This window comes from Populus alba, chromosome 1, assembly GCF_005239225.2.
Source record: "Populus alba chromosome 1, ASM523922v2, whole genome shotgun sequence".
Taxonomy (NCBI): Eukaryota; Viridiplantae; Streptophyta; class Magnoliopsida; order Malpighiales; family Salicaceae; genus Populus; species Populus alba.
Window position 1 is genome coordinate 2508771 of NC_133284.1, and position 22411 is coordinate 2531181.

The 22411-nt window shown below is 36.4% G+C and overlaps 2 protein-coding genes across 8 annotated transcripts; both read left to right on the forward strand.

Moving 5' to 3' along the window:
* Positions 1-10015: 10015 nt before the first annotated feature.
* On the forward strand, positions 10016-14961 carry LOC118061248 (uncharacterized). Of its 7 annotated transcripts, none has more exons than XM_035074677.2 (3): positions 10016-11513; positions 13277-13361; positions 13729-14961. In XM_035074677.2, the coding sequence occupies exon 3, from the start codon at positions 13762-13764 to the stop codon at positions 14683-14685; it is 924 nt and encodes a 307-aa protein (XP_034930568.1). In that variant the 5' UTR covers positions 10016-11513; positions 13277-13361; positions 13729-13761; the 3' UTR covers positions 14686-14961. The 7 variants fall into 7 exon arrangements, with proteins under 7 accessions (XP_034930568.1, XP_034930563.1, XP_034930564.1 ...); XM_035074672.2 differs by lacking the exon at positions 13277-13361 and having other exon boundaries at positions 10016-10247; positions 10748-11513; XM_035074673.2 differs by lacking the exon at positions 13277-13361 and having other exon boundaries at positions 10016-10247; positions 10762-11513.
* Positions 14962-17117: 2156 nt separating this feature from the next.
* LOC118061199 (uncharacterized) lies at positions 17118-18726 on the forward strand. The gene is made up of 2 exons (XM_035074592.2): positions 17118-17245; positions 17559-18726. The coding sequence occupies exon 2, from the start codon at positions 17591-17593 to the stop codon at positions 18515-18517; it is 927 nt and encodes a 308-aa protein (XP_034930483.1). The 5' UTR covers positions 17118-17245; positions 17559-17590; the 3' UTR covers positions 18518-18726.
* The last annotated feature ends 3685 nt before the right edge of the window (positions 18727-22411 follow it).

The window sequence follows — 22411 nt, forward strand, 5'->3', positions numbered from 1 at the left end:
GTGGATCCTGATAAGGTGAAAGCCATCCAATCCATGCCATCCCCAAAGACGGAGAAGGAGGTGAGAGGATTCTTGGGAAGATTGAACTATATTGCCAGATTTATAGCTCAGCTAACCACAACGTGTGAACCTGTCTTTCGGCTATTGAGGAAAAAGAATCCTGGGATTTGGAATGAGGAGTGCGAGGAGGCATTCAATAAAATCAAGCAATACTTACAAAATCCGCCTTTGCTTGTTCCTCCTGTATCAGGAAGGCCTTTAATACTGTATTTGACAGTAACTGAAACAGCTATGGGGTGTGTATTGGGTCAGCATGATGAAACTGGAAGGAAAGAGAGGGCCATTTATTACCTTAGTAAGAAGTTCACCGAATGTGAGTCTAGATACACGGTGATAGAGAAACTCTGTTGTGCATTGGTATGGGCGACAAAAAGATTGCGACATTACATGTTGTACTACACCACTTTGTTGATTTCAAAGGTGGATCCACTAAGGTACATCTATGACAAGCCCTATCTCTCAAGTCGAATTGCCAGGTGGCAAGTTCTGTTGTCAGAATATGACATAGTTTATACAACAAGGAAAGCCGTGAAAGGAAGCGCCATTGCAGACCACTTGGCTGATAATGCGGTGGAAGATTATGAGCCATTAGATTTTGATTTCCCTGATGAAAATGTATTATCAGTAGTGGGAGAAGAGAAGACAGATTGGTGGACCATGTTTTTTGACGGAGCAGTAAATGTTTATGGTAATGGGGCCGGTGCGGTGATCATCTCTCCTGACCAGAAACAATATCCAGTTTCAGTTAAATTGTGTTTTGAATGTACCAATAATACTGCAGAATATGAGGCTTGTATCTTGGGTTTAGAAGCTGCATTAGAGTTGAAGATCAGAAAGATAGATGTATATGGGGACTCAATGTTGATTATCTGTTAGGTGAAAGGAGAGTGGTAAACAAAGGAAGAAAAGTTGAGGCCATACCAGGAATATTTATCCACACTGTCAGAAGAATTCAAAGAGATAAGGTTCACCCATCTAGGAAGAGAAGGGAACCATTTTGCGGATGCTTTGGCCACGTTAGCTGCTATGGCAACAATGGATCTCGGGCATAAGGTACATCCCGTACACATAGACATCAGAAATAACCCAGCTCATTGCTACTCAGTTGAAGGAGAGGTAGATGGAAAGCCTTGGTACTACGATATCAAGAATTTGTTGCAAAATCAGGAATATCCAGTAGGAGCTTCGAAGATGGATAAGAAAACCCTAAAAAGGCTGGCCATGGATTTCTACCTGGACGGAGAGATTCTGTATAAGAGATCATTTGATGGAACTTTGCTAAGGTGTTTGAATGAGACAGATGCTAAAAATGCTTTACGGAAGGTGCATGAAGGGATTTGTTCAACTCATGCTAACGGGCATATGGTAGCAAGGAAGATACAAAGGGTCGGTTACTTCTGGATGACATTAGAAAAAGACTGCATCGACTATGTCAGGAAATGTCACAAGTGTCAGGTACATAGTGATAAGGTCAATGCACCTCCAACCCCTCTGATTAACCTAACATCTCCTTGGCCATTTGCGATGTGGGGAATTGATGTGATTGGACCAGTTAACCCAAAAGCCAACAATGGGCATAGATTCATCCTCGTAGCTATTGACTACTTCACGAAATGGGTAGAAGCCAGTTCGTATGCTCATGTAACACAGAAAATGGTGAAGAAGTTTATAGAAAAAGATTTGATTTGTCGTTATGGTCCACCCGAAAAGATAGTGACCGATAATGCACAGAATTTCAATAGCAAAATGATCGTGGAGCTTTGCACCAAGTGGAAAATCAAGCATTCAAATTCCTCACCATATAGGCCCAAGATGAATGGTGTCGTGGAAGCAGCCAACAAGAACATCAAGAAAATTATTCAGAAGATGGTAATCACTTACAAGGATTGGCATGAGATGTTGCCGTTCGCTCTCCATGCATATCGCACTACCGTAAGGACCTCGACAGGAACTACTCCGTATGCTCTGGTATATGGAATGGAGGCGGTGATGCCTTTGGAAGTAGAAATACCTTCGTTGAGGGTTTTAATGGATTCAGGATTAGAAGAAGCTGAATGGGCCAAAGTAAGATATGAATAGTTAAACCTGATCAGTGAAAAGAGGTTGGCTGCAATCTGTCATCACCAACTTTACCAGAAGAGGATGGCCAAGGCATATGACAAGAAGGTCCGACCTCGCATATTCAAGGAAGGAGATCTAGTGCTAAAGAAACTATTAGCTTTACCAGGAGAAGATCGAAGCAAATGGGCCCCAAATTATGAAGGTCCCTATATAGTGAATAAGGCTTTCTCAGGAGGAGCTTTGAAGTTGTCTAGAATGGATGGAGAAGATCTAGCCAGACCTGTGAATTCTGATTCTGTAAAGAGATATTATGTCTAATGTGTTCAGCTTTCTCCTAAAATTAATAAAGCAAGTTTGGCCATGATTTCTTTGTGTAAAGAACCCTTTTTTTCATTGCATGGATCTCACAATGCGTAATTTGTTTCTCTCCAAAAAAATCTCTCGAAAGAATCGGTTTTGTGCATGATTACAAGGAATATATCATAAAACGCTCAAAAATGAAATTTAAGCTCTTCCTAGTAAAAAGGTGACTGAACCAAGCAAACCCTAAAGCTAACCATATGATGAAACCCTGCCCCTGATAGCATGTTTCCTTCCAAGATAAGAACAAGGTTTATCAATCCTAATAATGTGCGTTTTGAAATGAGGAAAGGCCATCTTTGTCATCCCTTCACTTTCTAAAAATTTTATCCTTTGTAGTCCCCATTTGAGCCGGATTGAGTTTCTTCTTTATAAAAACCCGACTTAGACCACACCCTACACTGGGGGCAATAAGAGATCTTTTGTTAAGGATGAAAACAATGGTGAGAAAAAAAAAAAGAGAAAAAGAAAGGGGTTGACAAAACACAGAAAAAAGAGAGAAAGAAACGAGGACTTAGATATTTGAAAGTTAGAACCCCACAATTGGGGGCAATCCCATGAAAAGAAAAAGAAAAAAGATGGTGGTTTGATAATGCTTGAAGACCAAGAGGAGGATCCTTAAGCAGGCTTCTCCAAATGCAACCTATGAGTCAGTTTCAAAAAAGAGTGGTCTTAAGTCCTTAAACCCTCAAACACTGTTGAGCCTTAAAGCGTCCTTTTCTTTCATATCCCATAGACATAACCTACATCACAAGCATTCAGAAGTCCTTTCTAATCAAGTGCACATAATTTGGGTTAATAAATGTTGGTCTCATATCTCACAGGATTTGACAAATGAGTGATAATCCGTTTTTAGGAAACATTTCCCTTTTCTACACGATTTCTTCACATAGATACAGATACTTAAAGCTTAAACAGAAGGCCACTTTGGATAAAAGCCTTGGCTTAAAGACAAACCGCAGTCCAGAAACCAAAATAGGATTTGCTTAAAAGAGTTTTTGATGCATATTTTAAAGGTTCCGGTTGTCATGTACAAATTCAAGTCTTTTGAAGGATTTTTTGGAAAAGATTTTGTTGCGTGTTGGAACGAAAACCAAAAAGCCTTTAATTCGAGAAAAACAAATTAAAGCACTGATAAGAGCATGTAAGAAGCAGCGACAAAGCATGCATTTTAGAAAAAGGGTCACCTAATGACAAGGTTGGGGATCTTCTTCCCTGGGATGAGATGGAAAGAAGAGACTTGATGAGAAAGGAATCCAGCATGCCATTGCGAGCACATGAACAAGGTCGTATCAAGAGAGAGTGTCAGAAATTGAAGGAAGTGAGGGGACCTATGTTTCCAAAACAGGTAAGGATGCATGCATGGCATCCAACCACAAAGCATTGCATCAAACATTTTTGTTGACTTGGTAAAAAAAAAAAAATCCTCAATAGTCCAGCAAGATTAGGGTCAAAGAAAGAATTGTTGATTTGGAGAAACAACAAAGATTCATGGTTTTGACCCTGGAATGGGAAGAAGATGAGATAAACTCTAACATTAGGGAAATCTCAAAGGAATAGGAAGATCAATCAAGAAGAATTTTCAATTCAAACCTTATCATCTTGAAGAAGGAACATATTTATGGTTAAAGGAGATTGCCAGAAGGAATCGCAGGATTAACCACAACAGGATTTTGGTTCTGGTTGAAGGGGATTAGCGAAGGGATCTCAGTTCAGCCCAACCACACACACCTTGGTTATGGTTAAAGGGGATCGACGAAGAGATCTCAGTTTAACCTAATTGGAAAGGATTTGATTTTGGTTCCGGTTGAAGGGGATCGGCGAAGGGATCTCAGTTCAGCCCAACCCTACACACACCTTGGTTATGGTTAAAGGGGATCGACGAAGAGATCTCAGTTTAACCTAATTGGAAAGGATTTGATTTTGGTTCTGGTTAAAGGGGATCAGCGAAGGGATCTCAGTTCAGCCCAACCACACACACCTTGGTTATGGTTAAAGGGGATCGGGGAAGAGATCTCAGTTTAACCTAATTGGAAAGGATTTGATTTTGGTTCCGGTTGAAGGGGATCGGCGAAGGGATCTCAGTTCAGCCCAACCCTACACACACCTTGGTTATGGTTAAAGGGGATCGACAAAGAGATCTCAGTTTAACCTAATTGGAAAGGATTTGATTTTGGTTCTGGTTGAAGGGGATCGACGAAGGGATCTCAGTTCAGCCCAACCACACAGGATTTTGGTTCTGGTTGAAGGGGATCGGCGAAAGGATCTCAGTTCAGCCCAACCACACAGACCTTGGTTATGGTTAAAGGGGATCGGTGAAGGGATCTCAGTTTAACCTAATTGGAAAGGATTTTGGTTCTGGTTGAAAGGGATCAGTGAAAGGATCTCAGTTCAGCCCAACCACACAGACCTTGGTTATGGTTAAAGGGGATCGACGAAGAGATCTCAGTTTAACCTAATTGGAAAGGATTTGATTTTGGTTCTGGTTAAAGGGGATCAGCGAAAGGATCTCAGTTCAGCCCAACCACACAGACCTTGGTTATGGTTAAAAGGGATCGGCGAAGAGCTCTCAGATTAACCTGATTGGAAAGGATTTTTTCGGTTCTGGTTGAAGGGGATCGGCGAAGGGATCTCAGTTTAGCCTAGCCACACAAAGATTTTAGTTCTGGTTGGAGAGAATTGCTATAAATGAAGGGTTTCGGATCAACCAAGTTATGAGAAGATCAGTTTCGGAAGTTTACTTTTGTTTATCTTTACAAAACTTACTTTGCAAAGTCCTTGCTTCGTAAGCATTGTAAAGAAGGGGCATATGTTGTAACCCATTTTTGGGTCCCCGCAAAAAAATAAATAATAAAAAAAAACAAATAAATAAATAGCCAAAGGAGGTTAGAAAAATAACAAAGGGGGGAAGCGCTCAGAAAATGGTCAGAAAATTGGTCCAGGAGGTTAAAAATACAAAGATTGGATTTTTGGAAGTATATTCTTGAAGGATGAGAGCCCTATTTAGAAGGAAAATTTGAATTTTGAGGAAAAAGCCTAAATTTGGAGGTTTATGGACATGATTGGATTTTTAATGGGATTTTTAGGGGTTTGGATTGCGAGAAAAATTGATTTTTAAATCAATTTGGGCTTTAATTAGAAAAAATTTAAGTTCTGGGGCCAAAATATATTTTTTAGAAATTTATTAGGCCAAATCAGGGGCTTAATTGCATGAATTTTGAAGTTTAAGGGCCAATTAGGGGCTTAATTGCGAAAATCCGAAACCAGGGACCAATTTGGAAAAGGCGCGAATATAGAGGGAGCTGTATTGAATCGATTCAGGGGCCTAATTGAAGAAATTAGAAGTTTATTGATCAATTAAGGGCTGAATTGCATAAATCAAAGGCCAAGGACCAAAGTGAAAAACGCGGCCAACTATGGGGGCAGGGACCGAAATTGGCAGGGACGCAATGGAAAAGAAAAGGATGATTGAGGGCTGATTTGGAATTTGGCGCGTTCTGGCGCCATTTTTAAATGAAACGGCGCGTTTTATCCAAAACGACGCCGTTTCATACTTAAAAAAAAAAAAAAAAAAAGAAAGGCTAAACGGTGCCGTTTTGAATGGCACTGTTCCCCTTTCTTCCCCGCCTAACATACAGCAGTAAAGAAGGAAAAAGAATGTATAATTAATGGTGTTGGTCCCTCCAGCCCATCGACCGAAGACATTGGCCGACCACCTACCGCACCGCCGAAACTAAGGGAGGCACGCCTGGACAGCCGCGCCCGACCAGCCGCCGCATGACCCCACGATGAAAAAAAAACACATGCTCACGGGCTATAAATGGAGGAAGAACAGCAGCACGCATGGAGGGAGGACAGAAAAGAGAAAAAAACAGAGGGGAGGGCTGGCAGTATTGTTGAAAGAAAACCGTGAGGGAGAGAGAGAACTAAGCTTTTTGAAGAGGGACCGAAAGGGAGAAGAAAAAGCTGAGAACAACGTGAGAGAGGGGTTGTAGAAAAGAGGAGGGAAACTGAAGAAGAAGACAGAGGAAGAAAGGGAAAACCAGCCACTGAAACAGAGAAGAGAAAGGGAAGGGACAAGAAAGGAGTACTGGAGAAGAAGAGCAACAGCAGTTGCCACCGCCATCCTGCACCATCGACACTGCCACCGCCACAGCAGAACCGAAGAGGAAGAAGAGGAGCAGAACATAGAGAGGGAATAACGGAGAAAAAACTGACCCAAGGTGACGGTGAACAGAAACAAAGGAGAGAAAGAAAGAGGACAGCAGCCGACTACTACACCGCCTCCGCTGCCGCCAGCATCGTCACCGTTCCAGGTAACTTTCTCCACTGCCATTTTTTTTTTTGCTTCGGCTTCGGCTTCATCTGCATGCAGAATGTTTACGTTCTGCACCAGATGAAGATTAATTAGCTAGTTACTGTGCTGTGCACAGTAACTGGCTAATTAATTCACGGTTACTGTGTGCACATTAACCCGGTTACTATACACGCTAATTAATTTTCTGGTTACTGTGCGCACAGTAACCCGGTTACTATGTGCACAGTAACCAGCCCATGCATTTTGGGCCAGGTTCGGCCCAACCCATGTATTTGGGCCTCACCCGGCCCATTTCAAAAAAAAAAATCAAAAATATTTGTTTCAGCATTTTATAATTTTTCCGCGTAATTTTTATGTCATTTTGATTAATATTGGGTGATATTTGTTTTTATGTTGTTAAAAAATACAAAAATCTGATTTTCAAATACCCGGTTTTCGTCAAAAACTTCCACAAAAATACAAAAAAAATAAAAATAAAAAGAGAAAAATGTTTTTGTGCATACGGCCAAGTGTCTCAAAGCTAAAAAATTCATATTGTATTTTTCATACACAAAAAAAAAAAATATTTTATCATGCATTTTGGCTTTAATAACCAGTTTATTAAAGTCAAGAGAATATTGGCCAATATTTCAAAAACAACAAAAATTTTATTTTTTGGACAATAAAACCTGGGGTATGACATTACACGTAATGCATATTCCGGATATTTAATTCCTTTTTTTTTTTTTTGGACAATAAAACCTGGGGTATGACATTACACGTAATGCATATTCCGGATATTTAATTCTTTTTTTTTTTGGACAATAAAACCTAGGGTATGACATTACACGTAATGCGTATTCTGAATATTTAATTCTTTTTTTGTTTGGACAATAGAACCCGGGGTATGACATTACATGTAATGCATATCCTGGACAATAGGAAACCACCACGTGACTTAGATTTTATTAGACAAAACAATGCAGCCTACCTTAGGTAGGGCGTAGTTGGGGTGCTAACACCTTCCCTTTACGCAACCAGTCTCCGTACCCCATCTCTGAGACCAGTTAGGGTTCCTAGTAACCAGAATACTAGGTGGCGACTCCCAGTCCATTTTTTAGCTTAGAGACAAAGAACTCCTTGTCTCACCATTTTTTCCACGCCAAATAGACACACCACACCATCATGAAGGGTTGGTAGTGGACGATCGCCGCGCCGCCGCACACGTGCGACAATATGATTGAAAATTGTAGACTAATTCTTAATTTGAGGTTTTAATTTGCAGATATATATTTTTATAATTATCATTTGGTTAGCTTGCGCATATTTCGACTAATCTTACGAGCCTTAAAATTAATGACCATATAAGTTTCTAGTGATTATCATATTAGTAACCACATAGCTCGAATTTAAAACTAAAAAAAAAGTAAATTTTTTAGTTCCAAGTTTTTACTACTGGGTTACCTATTAAATGATTATTTTAATTTATATTTTTTATTTTAATTTACAACCACAACTCGAATATGAGAACATGTATGGTGCTCATCCAATTAATATTGAACCACTAATCCTAATTTTATAGAGTATATATAATAATTTCACTTCTCATTATCTTTATATATAACGTAAAGATTATCTCATTTTCACCGACCCTTCAACCTTATCCTTTCTTGTATTTCTAAATAAGAAAAAGGGTTTAAATCCTACCATTATTAGATTTAATAAATTTGGAACATTATCTGTGGTATATGTTTCTCAAATACTATATAACCTTTGAATTCAAATCAATAGTTATTTAGATTGACACATATCTTTTTTTCTATTTTAAAATGAAGCCTACCTTGTATGGATATTTATTAATTATAATTATAATTATAAGCAAGTGAATGAAATTAAAAACGAAAGGTTTATATTTACCATAAAAAAGGAGATTTTGTGAAATTCGTTCCCTTCTAGTCTTCCACTATTTATGTATTACGATTAATGTCAGAAAAATTGAAAGGTTAAAATTAAGCTTTAATTAAATTAGATTAACATTGAAAACAAAATTGATATTTTTATGGCTATGGTATTTATGTACTACGAAAATGTCAAATGACTAATAACAATCTAGCATGTATGGTAACTCAGTTGTGGATGATATCAGGCTCTATCGAGCCATCAAATCATCTATAGGGGTCTAGACTTGATTTTTTTTTTTTGGTTGGTTAAATATTTAAATTTATTTATTGATCAGATTAATCTGGTAATTTGACTTTTAATTCATTGATTTTTTTTTTGTAAGAAAAATTGATAAAACAATGTTATTTTAATCTTTTTAAAAAATCAGCTTGATTTTTTTTTGAATAAAAATATGAAGATCAACCCTCTGTCACATGAATCATCCTTTAAATTAATTATCGGACAGGTTTTACACAATGTATTCATTTGTTAAAAATGATTTTATTTAACTATATAATGTAAAAAATGTTACTTTTACAAAAAAGTTGAAAAATAAATTTATGTTAACAATATCAAGTGAAAATAATTGAAAGTTAGCCATAGATGTAGGGAAAAAGAAAAAAAAAACAAAAGTAAAACTCGATTTGCATCTAGGTATGTGAATCGGAATTGAAAAGCAATTAGCTGTAATTATGATTACAAGTAATTATTAATATAGCAAGATAATTTAACAGTAATTATGATTACAAGTTAATGATAGAATTATTAATACTAGTTGGATATTTTAAGTTATGTGTCTTATATAAATTGTGATTCTATTAGAAAATCTAATTACTTTTAAAGTCAATAAATATATGAAATGATTCTTATCATCAATTAAAAATTAAAATATAATTAATATTTAACTAAAACCATATATCAAATTAACACTAGAGGAAAACTCAATTCATAATGTAATCTATTGTATTTTCATTAGATACATTTTTATTAACAAAATTTAGCATGTAATTTACAAATAACATATCATTAATTTGTAGTTGATGTTAAATTGATTAAGTCATATCAAATCAATTTTTATTTTATTTTTTTAAAATTCAACTTAGATTAGATTACAAGTTAATTTCCGAGTTATTGTCCTGTCTTTTATAACTGATAAAAAAACAAAAATAATAGAAGGACTAAGCTACAAAAGTATTAAAATAATAAGTACAATATAGTAAGAGTTCAATGGGGGTATAAGGACTAACTAATTAGTGTTGTTAAACGTTAGGGACTAACATATATATTACACTAAAACCAAGTAATAGTGACGTGTGCTTGGTTCTCTCTCCACTCTGCTCCAAACCTAGCGATGCTCTGATCTCTCCCCTCAACCCTAATTTCAGAGCTTACAGATGGATACTCAATCTCTCGAGTTTGAGTCCAATTCATACTTGTTTCTCTAGGAAACGGAGAGGATAGGAGAGGAGATTGATATATCATACTTGGAAGTGGAGGCTGCTTATTTTCAATTCTGTTATTCTCACAGGTTAGGGTTTGCATTTTGAACTCTTGTTTACTACAGCTGAATCTTTCATTCTTTTTTTATTGGCGAGGTCAAGTGTGTCTAGTCCTGCTCGTAAGTAGTTCAGAAACTTGTATACTCTTGATGAGAAGAAAGCTTGGACAATTAATGTTGTTGCCAGGCATTATTGTTTGAGCTTGGAAAATGCCAGTAAGTTTGTGATATTTTTTCAAGGAAAGGTTATTGAAGACATGGTAGCCATGTATTTAGTTTTGACTAAAATAGTATTTTCTTTAATTTTAGGAGGAACTTTTGAATTCTATCTTTCGCAAAAGAGAATTCGGTATCCAAATTTACCTGGAAAGATTATATTTCAGATGTCTCATGCAGATTCATTTAATTACCTGATGAAGTGATTGTAATCGTCCTGAAAAAACAAGAGACCTTAAAACCTGTATTTGTTGCCCCACAGTTTGCAAGCACTTGCAATGACTTGTCTCCAAAGCTGACACTATCATACTTAGGTTCTTGTATTCAGGTGAGGCTAGTGAGTATCTCCCATGCTGGAAATCACATTACCACGTTCCACAATCGGCATTCACTTCCCTCATGAAAGTGTTTGTTAATATGAAATCTCTTAAAATTAAGCTCTGCCCTTTCCCTTCACTAATTTCTTGTTATGGAGTGCATCATGGACATGCTTTCACAGTCAAGCTGATGGAAGAGGGCATGAACAATAAAATCCTCTCAATTGTGTATGGATTTTCAGGCTGGATCTTTGTCACTTGATGATGAAGGGATGTTATCCCATGAATGGAACAGGTTTTATCTGGAAAAGATTGAGAATTCTCTGATTTTATCCTTTTATGTTGTAATATTATGTCACCAGCCTAAAACTCTGAGTAGAGCAGTGATTTTGAGTGCTGGGATACAGGGACATAGTTCAGAAGGTAAGTTGGGGTATTGATCAGAAGAAGGGAAGGTGTTTGTGGATTCTAAACAGCTGGCCATGCCTTTTATTTTTTATTTTTAATACAAGAGTGAACAAGAGCTGGCCTATGAATCTGCAGAATCTGGTTTATTGGCTTAAGAAGCATGAGGAAAATAAGCATCATCTTGGAGAGAAGTTGTGGCTTGTTCATAAATGGAAAGGAGAGAGATGCAATGTGAATAAATTGATTGTAGAGGAGAGACATGTGGAGGATTTGCTGGGGCTTTTGACGAGGACAACAAAGATGAGAAACAATGAAAATGCAGATTTCTTCTGACAGTAGTAACTTTGGTACAATGGTAAGTTCTAGGGTTTGCTTTACTTTCTAAAGTTAGAAAATAATTCATTAATTAAATTGTATATCTTGAATTGTTACAGATGTGCATGATTTTAATTTGAGGATAGAAATGTAATGGACCGCGCTTTGAAGTTGTTGTTTCCTTAATTGAACATATAAGCATGATTTTTTTAGTTCAAGGATGCAGGTGTAATAAATTGAAAAGATGGGAAAGATAGTAACATCTGATGTGAGTAGCATGCAACTTTGACAGAGAACTCAGTATCTCATTGAACTAAACTAACAATATACGCACAGGTATCATGCGCCACAATTATATGAATGATTTTCACAGATTTAAAGGAGAAAATACTAATCCTATTGAGCATTACATTCACAATCTGCTTCCATATCGATTGCCTCAGAATATGCATAGCTGAACAGCATAACTGATAATCAAACCTACAGATCTCTGTAGGGGAAAATTGACAAGTGTAAGCTCAAAATCAGGAATAATTTATGGTGGTTAGATAAGCATTGTTGATTATTCTGGCCTTTTAATGTATTGTGATGTTACGGCTGATGGTTTTGATTGTGTCTTGTATAATATTAGTTATGCTATGCTTTGTTTATTGCTCTGCCTGCCCTCTTGATACACGTTATCATGCTCAAGCTGAAACATTAGAATTCTCACGAGAATTCAATCAGGCTCCCTTTTGTGACTCTTTTGCAGATGTGTTGCTTTCCTCCTCCTTTCTTTTTCTATCAATTTTTTCTTGATCATCATTAGCTACTTCATAAAATTCCAAATTGGCTCGAACAACAGACTTGAAAGCCTTAACTCTCATTTGGAACATCTTTTAATTAAATGGAGAGGAGCCTTGTCACATCTTTGAGTCTCTGACAGTTAATTACAAAACTGTGATGTTTGTCATTAAATTGAAAAGGGGTGAAAGATAAGTGACTTCCAACATGAATAAAGCATCTGGTTTCTCAGTGATCTAAACCAGTGTATACACACAGGATTATGTGCTAGATTTACAGGAATGATTTTTACAAATTAAAGAGTAGAAGATCCCAATCCTATTGGGCATTACGTGCTGCTTCCATATCTACTTGCTTCTAAATCTGCATAGCTGAATAGCATAACTGATAAGCGAGCGTATTAGTCTTTTTAGGAGAAAATGCATGATTTTTGCAAATTGATTGTATTTTTTTTTCTTTTAACTTTTTGACTCAAAGAAAAGCTATAAATATGTTTGGTTAATAATAACTTTTGACTTGAATCAAAAGGTTGTTACAAAATTGAATAAAGATTGTATTAATCAAATTTTCAACTTGTAACTTATTGATTCTAACTTGTACTATCTTTCCTCTTCAAAAAAGTTGTTTCAAGTATTTTTTTTTTAACAAACCTGTTTGTAACATAAACTCGTTACTGTCATAAGTTATTTGTGAAAAATAACTTTTGAATCAAGACTCAAAGTCAAGAATTAGTTGAAAACAAACTTTAAGAATAAAACATGAAATTGATGGAAGAACTAGATTATAATAATTTGAAAAATCTAGGGACAATAAAGAATAATTAATAGTTTTGCTAAATTAAAGACTAATTATATTTAACCGCACCAAATGATACGTGTGCTTGTCACATGTGTGTTCTTGCATGTTTTTATGGCAGGTAGTAGGTGTAGATTAACTTCCATATGAGCAATTTCATTTTTTTTCATTCTGCTTCAAACTTACCGATGCTTTGATCTCTTCCCTCAAAAACCCTAATTTCAGAGCACAAAGATTGATCAATCAAGAGTTTGAGTTTGAGTTCAACTCTAAATTGATACTTGAGGAACCCGAGAAGAGTGAGATATAGGTATTATACTTGGAGGTGGAGGCAGCACCTTTATAATTCTGTCATTCTCAAACTCTGGTTAGGTTTTGCATTTTCAATTCGAGCTAGGGTTTCAATCTTTTTTCCTACAGCTGAATCTTGTTTTTTTTGTTTATTGGTGAAGTCAAGTGTATCCAGTCTTGATCTTTGTGTGAAAAGTAATTCAGAAACTTATAATCTTTATGAGAAAAAATCTTGAAACAATTAATGTTGTAGTTGGTCATCATTGCTTAATTCATTGTTTTTCGGAAAATCCTTGTAAGATTATGATTTGTTATGCAGGTGAGATTATTGATGCCTTGCCAACCATATTTAACTTTTACTAAAACTGCATCCTCTTTAATTTCAGGAGAAACCTTTGAATCCCATCTTTTGGAAAGAAATGTCTGTATCCAAACTGACCAAGAAAGACTGTATTTCAGATGTCTCAGACAGATTCTTTCAATTACCAGATGAATTGATTGTAACCATCCTGAAAAGAACTAAAGATGCCAAAACCCTTATTCGTTGCTTGTCAGTTTGCAAGCGCTTGCAATGCCTTGTCACCAAAGTTGACACAGTCTTCCTTAGATTCTCGTATCCGGGTGAGGCTGGTCAGTATCTCCCATGCTGGAAATCACATTACCACATTCCGAAATCAGCAATCCCTGCCCTCATGAAACTGTTTGTTAATCTGAAAGCTCTTGAAATTAAGCTCTGCCTTTGCCCTTCACTACTCCCTTGTCATTATGGAGTATCTCTCAGGCGTAGCTTCAAGTTCCTGCTGAAGTCTGTGGATATGAATGATAAAATGCACACTCATATGTGTACAGCCTTTGACATTGGGTTGCTGTCATTTGCTGACGGGGAGATTTCTTTCCCTGAATCGAACATGTTGTATATTGGAAACGTCAAGAGCTCTCTGATGTTGTCCTTTTTTCTTGTAATATTATGCCATCGGCCTAAAACGCTGAGAAGCATGGTGATTTTGAGTTCTGAGAGTTATGGGTCAGAAGGTAAGGCACAGTATAGATCTGAAGGGAATGTGTTTATGGAATCTGAACAGGTCGCCAGGTTTCGTGCTTTGAGTTCGAAGACAAGAGTGGATGAGAGCTGGCTCAAGGATCCACAGAATTTGGTTTGTTGGCTTGAGAATCATGAGGAAAATAAGCATCAGCTTGCAGAGAAGTTGTGGCTTATTCATAAATGGGAAGGAGAGAGATGCAACATGAATGAGTCAATTGTAAAGAAGAGCGATGTGGAGGAGTTGCTGCGTGCTTTCGATGAGGAAATTGATGAAAACAATGAAAATGAAGATTTCTTCTGAATGTAGTAACATGAGTACTATGGTAAGTTCGAGGTTTTGCTTTACTCCCTACAGTTAGAAAATAATGCTTGAGTTAAATGGTAATCTTTTAACTGTTACAAGCATGTTTTTTTTTTTATTTAGTTCAAGGATGGAAATTTAATAACTTGAAAAGGCGCGGAAGTAGTAACTTTTGATGTGAGACTTTGATTGAGAACTCAGTTTCTCATTGAACTATGGAATGTGTTATGAAATTGTTGTTTCCTTAATTGCAATACAAACATGTTTTTTTATTTAGTTCAAGGATGGAAGTGTAATAACTTGAAAAGGCGCGGAGGTAGACATGAGACTTTGATTGAGAACTCAGTTTCTCATTGAACTATGGAATGTGTTATGAAATTATTGTTTCCTTAATTGCAATACAAGCATGTTTTTTTTTTTTTATTTAGTTCAAGGATGGAAGTGTAATAACTTGAAATGGCATGAAAGTAGTAACTTTCGACGTGAATAGCATGCAACTTTGATTGAGAACTCAGTCTCTCATTGAACTATGGAATGTGTTATGAAATTGTTGTTTCCTTTATTGCAATGCAAGCATGTTTTTTTATTTAGTTCAAGGATGGAAGTGTAATAACTTGAAAAGGCGCAAAAGTGGCAACTTTCGACGTGAATAGCATGCAACTTTGATTGAGAACTCAGTTTCTCATTGAACTAAACAAACAATATACACAGGTATTGTGTGCCACAATTATATGAACGGTTTTTACTGATTAAGAGTGAAAATACTATTCCTATTGAGCATTGCATTCATAATCTGCTTCCACCCTGATTTGTGGCGGAATATGCGTAGTTGATAATCATACATGCTGATCTCGGCAAGATAAAATTGCCAAGAACAAGCTCAAATTCAGCAATGATCTATGGTGGTTGGATAAGCAATGGTGACTATTCTGATCTTTGATTTATTGTGATGTTATGGCTGATGTTTCTGATAGTGTTTTTTTTACTACTTTAGTTAGCTATGCTTTGTTTATTCTCCCCCCCCGCATGATATGTGTTATCAAGCTCAAGCGGGTTGCAGATGGTTAATCAATTGATTAGGATTCTGAAGAGAAGTCAACCAAGCACCCTTTTGTGACATTTTTGCATGTGTGGCTTTCATTTGTTTTTTTTAAGAATGTTTTGTCTATCAACTTTCTCTGTTGATCGTCGGGAAATGCTTGAAATCCCAAACTGGCAAGAATAGCAGCCTTGAAAGCCTTTTCCTACATCGTCATTAGGCATGGGTAGATGCATAATTTGAATAGAATGGAGTATAATTATAAAACCCAGTTCGGCTGAGAACTCGGTGACCCTAAACCTAGTCATTGTCGGGTTTTATGTCCAATTTTTTTTTTTTTTAATTTTTAATCAAAATAATATCATTTAAATAATATATTAAAACTCATGACACGGGTTTTGAGTTTTAGATGGGATAAGTGACCAAGTTGGGTGTTATTAATATGGAATGGAGAGGAGCCTTGTCGCATCTTTGAGTCTCTTACAGAGAATGACAAAGCTGTCATTGAATTGGAAAGGGGTGAAAGATAGTGACTTCCAACATGAATAAAGGACCCGGTTTCTCATTAAACTAAACCAAGACTATCTATACACACAGGTTTATGTGCAAAATTTACATGAACGATTTTTTACAAATTAAAGAAACTATTGTTTTTATTTAAACCTTTTAATTTAAGAAAAGTCATCAATATGTTTGATTATAATTACCTTTTAAACTTAAAATCAAAAAGTTGATACAAAATCGGGTCAAAATTTTGTTTTCATCACAAGTTCAAATTTTCTACTTCACACTTCTTCTCAACTTTTAACTTGTACTGTTTCTCCCTTTTTTTTTTTTAATAAAAAAATTGTTTTGAATATTTTTCTACCAAACATGCTTTTACCTTGTGCATATTTTAGTTAAGAAGATATCTGTAACGTTAGTAAATCTATTCCAGCCTAGTCTTAGGGTGGGCAAGTTAATCTAATTTAAATTCACTTGAAAATCAATCCAAACACTGATGTTTCAATATTTTATTAAGAATTCAAAATGTTATTTGGGGATTTGTTTTAAAAAATTAAATTAGGTTTTGATCGGGTTATACTATGTTAATTTCTACCCAATTTAATTTAAAATTTAATCTAAATTAAATTTTAAGCTAGGTTATTTGTAAAAAATAACTTTTGAATTATAACTCATATGCGGTCATGAAACATACAATTGGGGGAAGAACCGAAGAACTAAATTAAAATAATTCGAAAAATCCAGGGTTATAAAGAATAGTTAATTAGTTTTGTTAAATTAGAGGGACTAAATTGTATTTAACAGTATAACCAAGTGAAACGGGTGCTTGCCACGTGTTTTCTAACATGTTTTTAAGGCAGTGAGTAGGTGTGGATTGACTTCCATTCCAGGTAAGCAAAGCAAACGAGATTGTGTTCTGTCTGTTTGGTTCTGCCGTCACCCTGCTCGAAACTTACCCATGCTCTGATCTCTCCTATCCAAACCCTAATCTCAGAGCTCACAGATTACTAATCACAGGTTAGGGTTTGCATTTTCTATCTCAAGTTAGGGTTTCAGTATTGTTTACTACAGTTGAATCTTTCATTTTGTTTTGTCGGTTGGTGGGGTCAAGTGTATCTATTCTTGCTCTTAATTTTAAAAGTAATTCAGAAACTTATAGATTGTTGATAAGTATAAATCTTAGATAATCAATGTAATGGTTAGTCATTATTGTTCAATTAATTTGTTTATGTTTGGAAAAACTCTTTTACTCTTTTATTTTTTTGAGGTTATTGAAGCCATACTAACCATATTTAGTTTTTGACTAAAACTTTATCTTGTTTAATTTCAGTTGAAACCTTTGAATCCCATCTTTCGAAGAAAATGTCGGTGTCCAAATTGACCAAGAAAGACTGTAGTTTGGATGTATCATGCAGATTCATTCAATTACCTGATGAATTGATTGTATCCATCCTGAAAAAAACAGGAGACCCTAAAACCCTTGTTTGTTGCTCGGCAGTTTGCAAGCATTTGCAATACCTTGTCTCCAAAGTTGACTCAGTCTCCCTTAGATTCTCGTATCCAGGCACTGCAGGCGATTATCTCCCATGCTGGAGATCACATCATCACATTCCACAAACAGCAATTCCTGGCCTCATGAAAGTGTTTGCTAATATGATCTCTCTCAAAATCGAGCTCTGCCTTTGCCCTTCACTAGTCCCTTTGTATTCTGGAATAGCCCGCACCCATGGCTTCAAGTTCCAGCTGAAGGCAATGGATATGAACGATGAAATGCACACTCAAATGTGCATGGCATTTGAGGTTGGGTTGTTGTCAAGTGATGGCGAGGGGATGTTATTACCTGAAGCAGAAGCATTGGATATTCTAAACGTCAAGAATCCTCTGATGTTGTCCTTTTTTCTTGTATTATTATGTTATCGGCCTAAATTGCTGAGAAGTGTGGTGATTTTGAGTGCTGGGTTACTGGGTTATGGATTAGAACGGTATATACCAAGACAAAAGGAGTTGTATAGATCAGGTGGGAATGTGTTTATGGAATCTGGACAGTTGGCCAAGTTTCGTACTTTGAATTCAAGTGAGAGACTGAACAGGAGCTGGCTGGAGAATCCGCAGAATCTTATATGTTGGCTTAAGAAGCATGAGGAGAATAAGTATCGGCTTGGAGAGAAGTTGTGGCTTATTCATAAATGGGAAGGAGAGAGATGCAACATGAAGCAATCAATTGTAAAGAAGACAGATGTAGATGAGTTGCTGCGCGCTTTTGATGAGGATGTTGATGAAAAACCATGAAAATGCAGATTTCTTCTGACAGTAGTTCGATAGTATAATGGTAAGTTATAGGGTTTGCTTTACTGTCTAAAGTTAGAAAATACTGCTTTAGTTAAATGGTATATCTTTAATTTTTACAACTGTGTTTGAATTTAGTCTGATGATGGAAGTGTAATGGACCATGTTATGAAATAGTTGTTTCCTTAATAACATTACAACCATGTTTTTTTATTTAGTTCATTGATTGAAGTGTAATAAATTGCAAGGGTGTGGAAGATTGTAACTTCCGATGTGAATGGTATTCAACTTTGATAGAGAATTCAGCATCTCATTGAACTAAACCACCGATGTCTGTATACATATACGAACGAATTTTACAGATTGGAAGAAGAAATACTAATCCTGTGGAGCATTGGATTCACAATCTGCTTCCAAATCGATTTGCATCAGAATCTGAATACCTGAACAGTAACTGATATGCAAAATTACTGGTCTCGGTAGGGGAAAGCTGACCGAGAGCAAGCTCAAAATTCTGTGTGAGGGCTAAAAGATTAGCAATAATCCGTCTAGGTGCAGATAAAGGAAGAGTCGATGAGTTTCAAGGCATGAACGTCAGCTTGCCAGTCTGATGCTAGAGCAATCTGCTTACTGCTTATAAACCATCTTGTTTGCCAAAGGCTAAAACATGATAAATTATCACTGCCACTGCTTCGGCAACACCGTGTTTTACTGCCTCGCTATTGCAGCAAAAGCAGGGGAAGATGGCACTTTTTTTGCCTATAGGATAGCACTTTTTTTGCCTATAAGAACAAATTAAACTTGTTGGCCAGGGCTGGTGGCTAATAGGATAGCTTGACTTTGAACTTACCGCAGGTCCGCAGGGAGCAGCCTTGTCTCATCTTTATCAGGCTGGGCGCTAATATTAGAGGATAATGTCAGGGATGTGGGCTGTAATGCTTAACATGTCTTATAAAATTGCCATTGCTATTAAACTCCAATCCTTTGTGACACATTGCTTCTCACAAGAAAAGATCTCTGCTTCTCTGCAATTTGCATCTTCAAGAAATGGGAAGACGGCTTCTCTGCAATTTGCATCTTCAAGAAATGGGAAGACGCGTATAGTCCCAAGAACCCCATAATCACGTTAAGGTCTTCAAGACTTACTGCCAAATTCCAGAAACTCCCAGATGAATTAGTCCTCCCAATCTTTTTCAAAGTTTCAAGATGATACCGAAACCCTGATTCACTGTTCCTATGTTTGCAACAAGTGGGCGTCTCTTATCTCCAAACTTGATACTCTCCCCTCCAGATTCTTCATTCCAATATCTTATGAAGGTTTTACAAACCTTAAATCTCTTGGAGTTAAGCTCCGCCTCAGCTAACTTCTAATGATCATACCTACAGATTGAAGACAATGATGGTGTATTCTGATGTTAACAGTTATGCAGGTTCTTTGTTGATGACATTGGAGATTGGATTGTTAACAAACGGTGCTTCATTGTCTCTTGAAACGAACCGAGGAAAACCTGGTAAAAGAAGTGCTGTAGTCGTTCTTTGCTGGAGGTTTATACGCTAATGTTAGAGAATATGCCTGAAACATTGACAAGTTTGGTGATTACGAGCGCTAAGGTAAATCTAAGATGAGATTAATTTTGAAGTCCTATACGGGGTGAAAGTCCTCGTGCATTCAACTCAGTGAAAAAGAATTTCAATGGCGAAACAAATGATGTTAAAGAATCCGAGAATATCGCTCACTGAAGGAAAACTCTTCTCCATTTTATGGTTCCCATGAGGGTGGAATTCATGGCTGAGTTGCCAAAAACTTCAACAGGAAACATTCAGAAATTACAGTTAATGGGATGATAAGTTGCCAAGCAAGAAAACTACTGGAAGCAGCCAACCTTCAGCATCTGGTCAAGTCAATACAGAAGTACCAGGATATGCTCAAGTTCATGAACAACAGAACAAGTTTTGCTCTGACTCGTCCTAGAACTTTGAATTTAATATTTGATTTAACATTGGAATAAGATGTGTGGAGGTTTTTTTAATAGGTAACTTTGTTAAGATTAATAAGATTAATCTCTTCTATTTATCCTTGTCCATTAAGAAAAAAAATATAATAACTAAAGAGTTATATTATAATATTTTTTGTCTCCAAATATATCAATAATTTCTCCACACACACACACACATATATATGATATTTTAGGAACGGTAAAACATACACAATTCAGTATTTGAACCAATTTTACACACTCGAAATAGAGAAATTATTATTCTACAAAAAAACAAAGAAAGAAATGGAGAAATTATTAAGGATGAGCTCAAATTCACAAAGTGATAGCATAGTTACAATACCTGACTCGAGGGCCAGCTCGTGAGTTAATGGATCCAGCTAAACTTTGATTTTTTTCTTCAAAAAGGTAAAAAAACTAAGTTGTTTTAGTAAAAAAGAATGAGCTTTTCCGCTCTGGATCAATAGATCACTAGGTTGATCCAATGGGTCAGGTTGTATATTATAACTAGGACACCACTAGAAAATTAGAAAACACGGATGAAATATTCCATCAACATTCAAGAAAAATATTCATCATTGTAGGAAATATTGATGAATGCAAGATTGGTACTAGGTTGTTGTCCATGGCTTTGAAGCTGAGCACTTTCAGGGATTGAGTGACCTAAGGTTTGGCACAGCTAGCACTTGACATTGGACCATTATGAAGAGTCATGATTCCTTTGGTTTTGTTGCCAATTTCCTTGCTTCCAGTCATTGTATGAAGACCTATTAAAACTTTAAAAATCAGATCTATTATGAGGGCTTTTACGTTGTTGTTAAAATTATTACACCAACCTCCACGAAAGTGTCTTTTGCCACGATTGAAATTGTAATTGCTGTTATACGAACTAGAAGTATAATGTTGGGCAACATCAGTTTATAGGGGGTGAATTGGTGTGGGCAATAAAGGAGTAGCGACGATAGCACCCATGGATTAAAGGGAGGTTTTGTGAAAGGAACTCATGAGTTAAGAGATGACCATGAATATTTGCATTGAAAAAGGTTATGTCTTAGTCACGAGGCTTGTTATCAAGTCTTTGAACTCACCCCAAAGACCATGAAACGTATACAAATTGAAGTCCTCTAGCGAAACTGGTAGGCCAACAACAATTAATTCATCAAATAATGCCTTTACTTTTTGCATAAATATAGTGATCGAATCATCACCTGTCAAAGATCTTGAAAAGAACCATGAAGTTGCATACTACGAGAATTAGATGGAGAAAAGAGGGTTTGCTTAAGAGTGCACCAAACATAATGCAAGGTTTGGCAATCGACAATAAGATGCAGTACATCCATTGAAAAAGAAGAAAGTAGTGCATTCAGAATAAGTTGATTTTATTGTTTCCAAAAAGAGTGATTAATCTGAAGAGAAACACTATCAATAGCAACCACACGAGGAGGAGGACATGACAAAGAGCCATCAACAAAGTGGAAAAGACCTTGTCCAAGGATATATGATTTCATCTGCATTTATCAATAAATATAATTTGTGTTTGTAAGTTTCAAAGAAATAACTTGATGAGTATTGAATAGGAGAACAATTGATGCATCCATGGTGGCAAGATTCACGGCAGCAGTAGGGGAAGAGTGCACAACATCAACAGGAGAAAGTGCATAATAGAGGGAGAAGAAATAGTCTGAAGATTCATGGCAGCAACATGAGAAGCTTCCAAAGCAGAGGGAGAAGAAAAAGTATGCATCGGTAGCTAAAAAGAAGAGTCCATTGAGAGAAGGAAAAAGAGTTTTAAAGTGTAAATGATCTGATATCAAGTTGAGAATAATAGAAAAGCTAATCTATTAGTTAACCAACCTTTTCTATTTATACATGTTGGACGATGAACAATAGTTAATGTAAG

Bases quoted from the DNA above. Each gene is read 5' to 3' on its own strand.
- LOC118061248 (XM_035074672.2), top strand. From the start codon at position 11,469: ATGAAAATGCAGATTTCTTCTGACAGTAGTAACTTTGGTACAATG. The intron at 11,514-13,728 runs GTAAGTTCTAGG...CTTTAATTTCAG, and splicing joins GTAGTAACTTTGGTACAATG to GAGAAACCTTTGAATCCCAT.
- LOC118061199 (XM_035074592.2), top strand. From the start codon at position 17,591: ATGTCGGTGTCCAAATTGACCAAGAAAGACTGTAGTTTGGATGTATCA.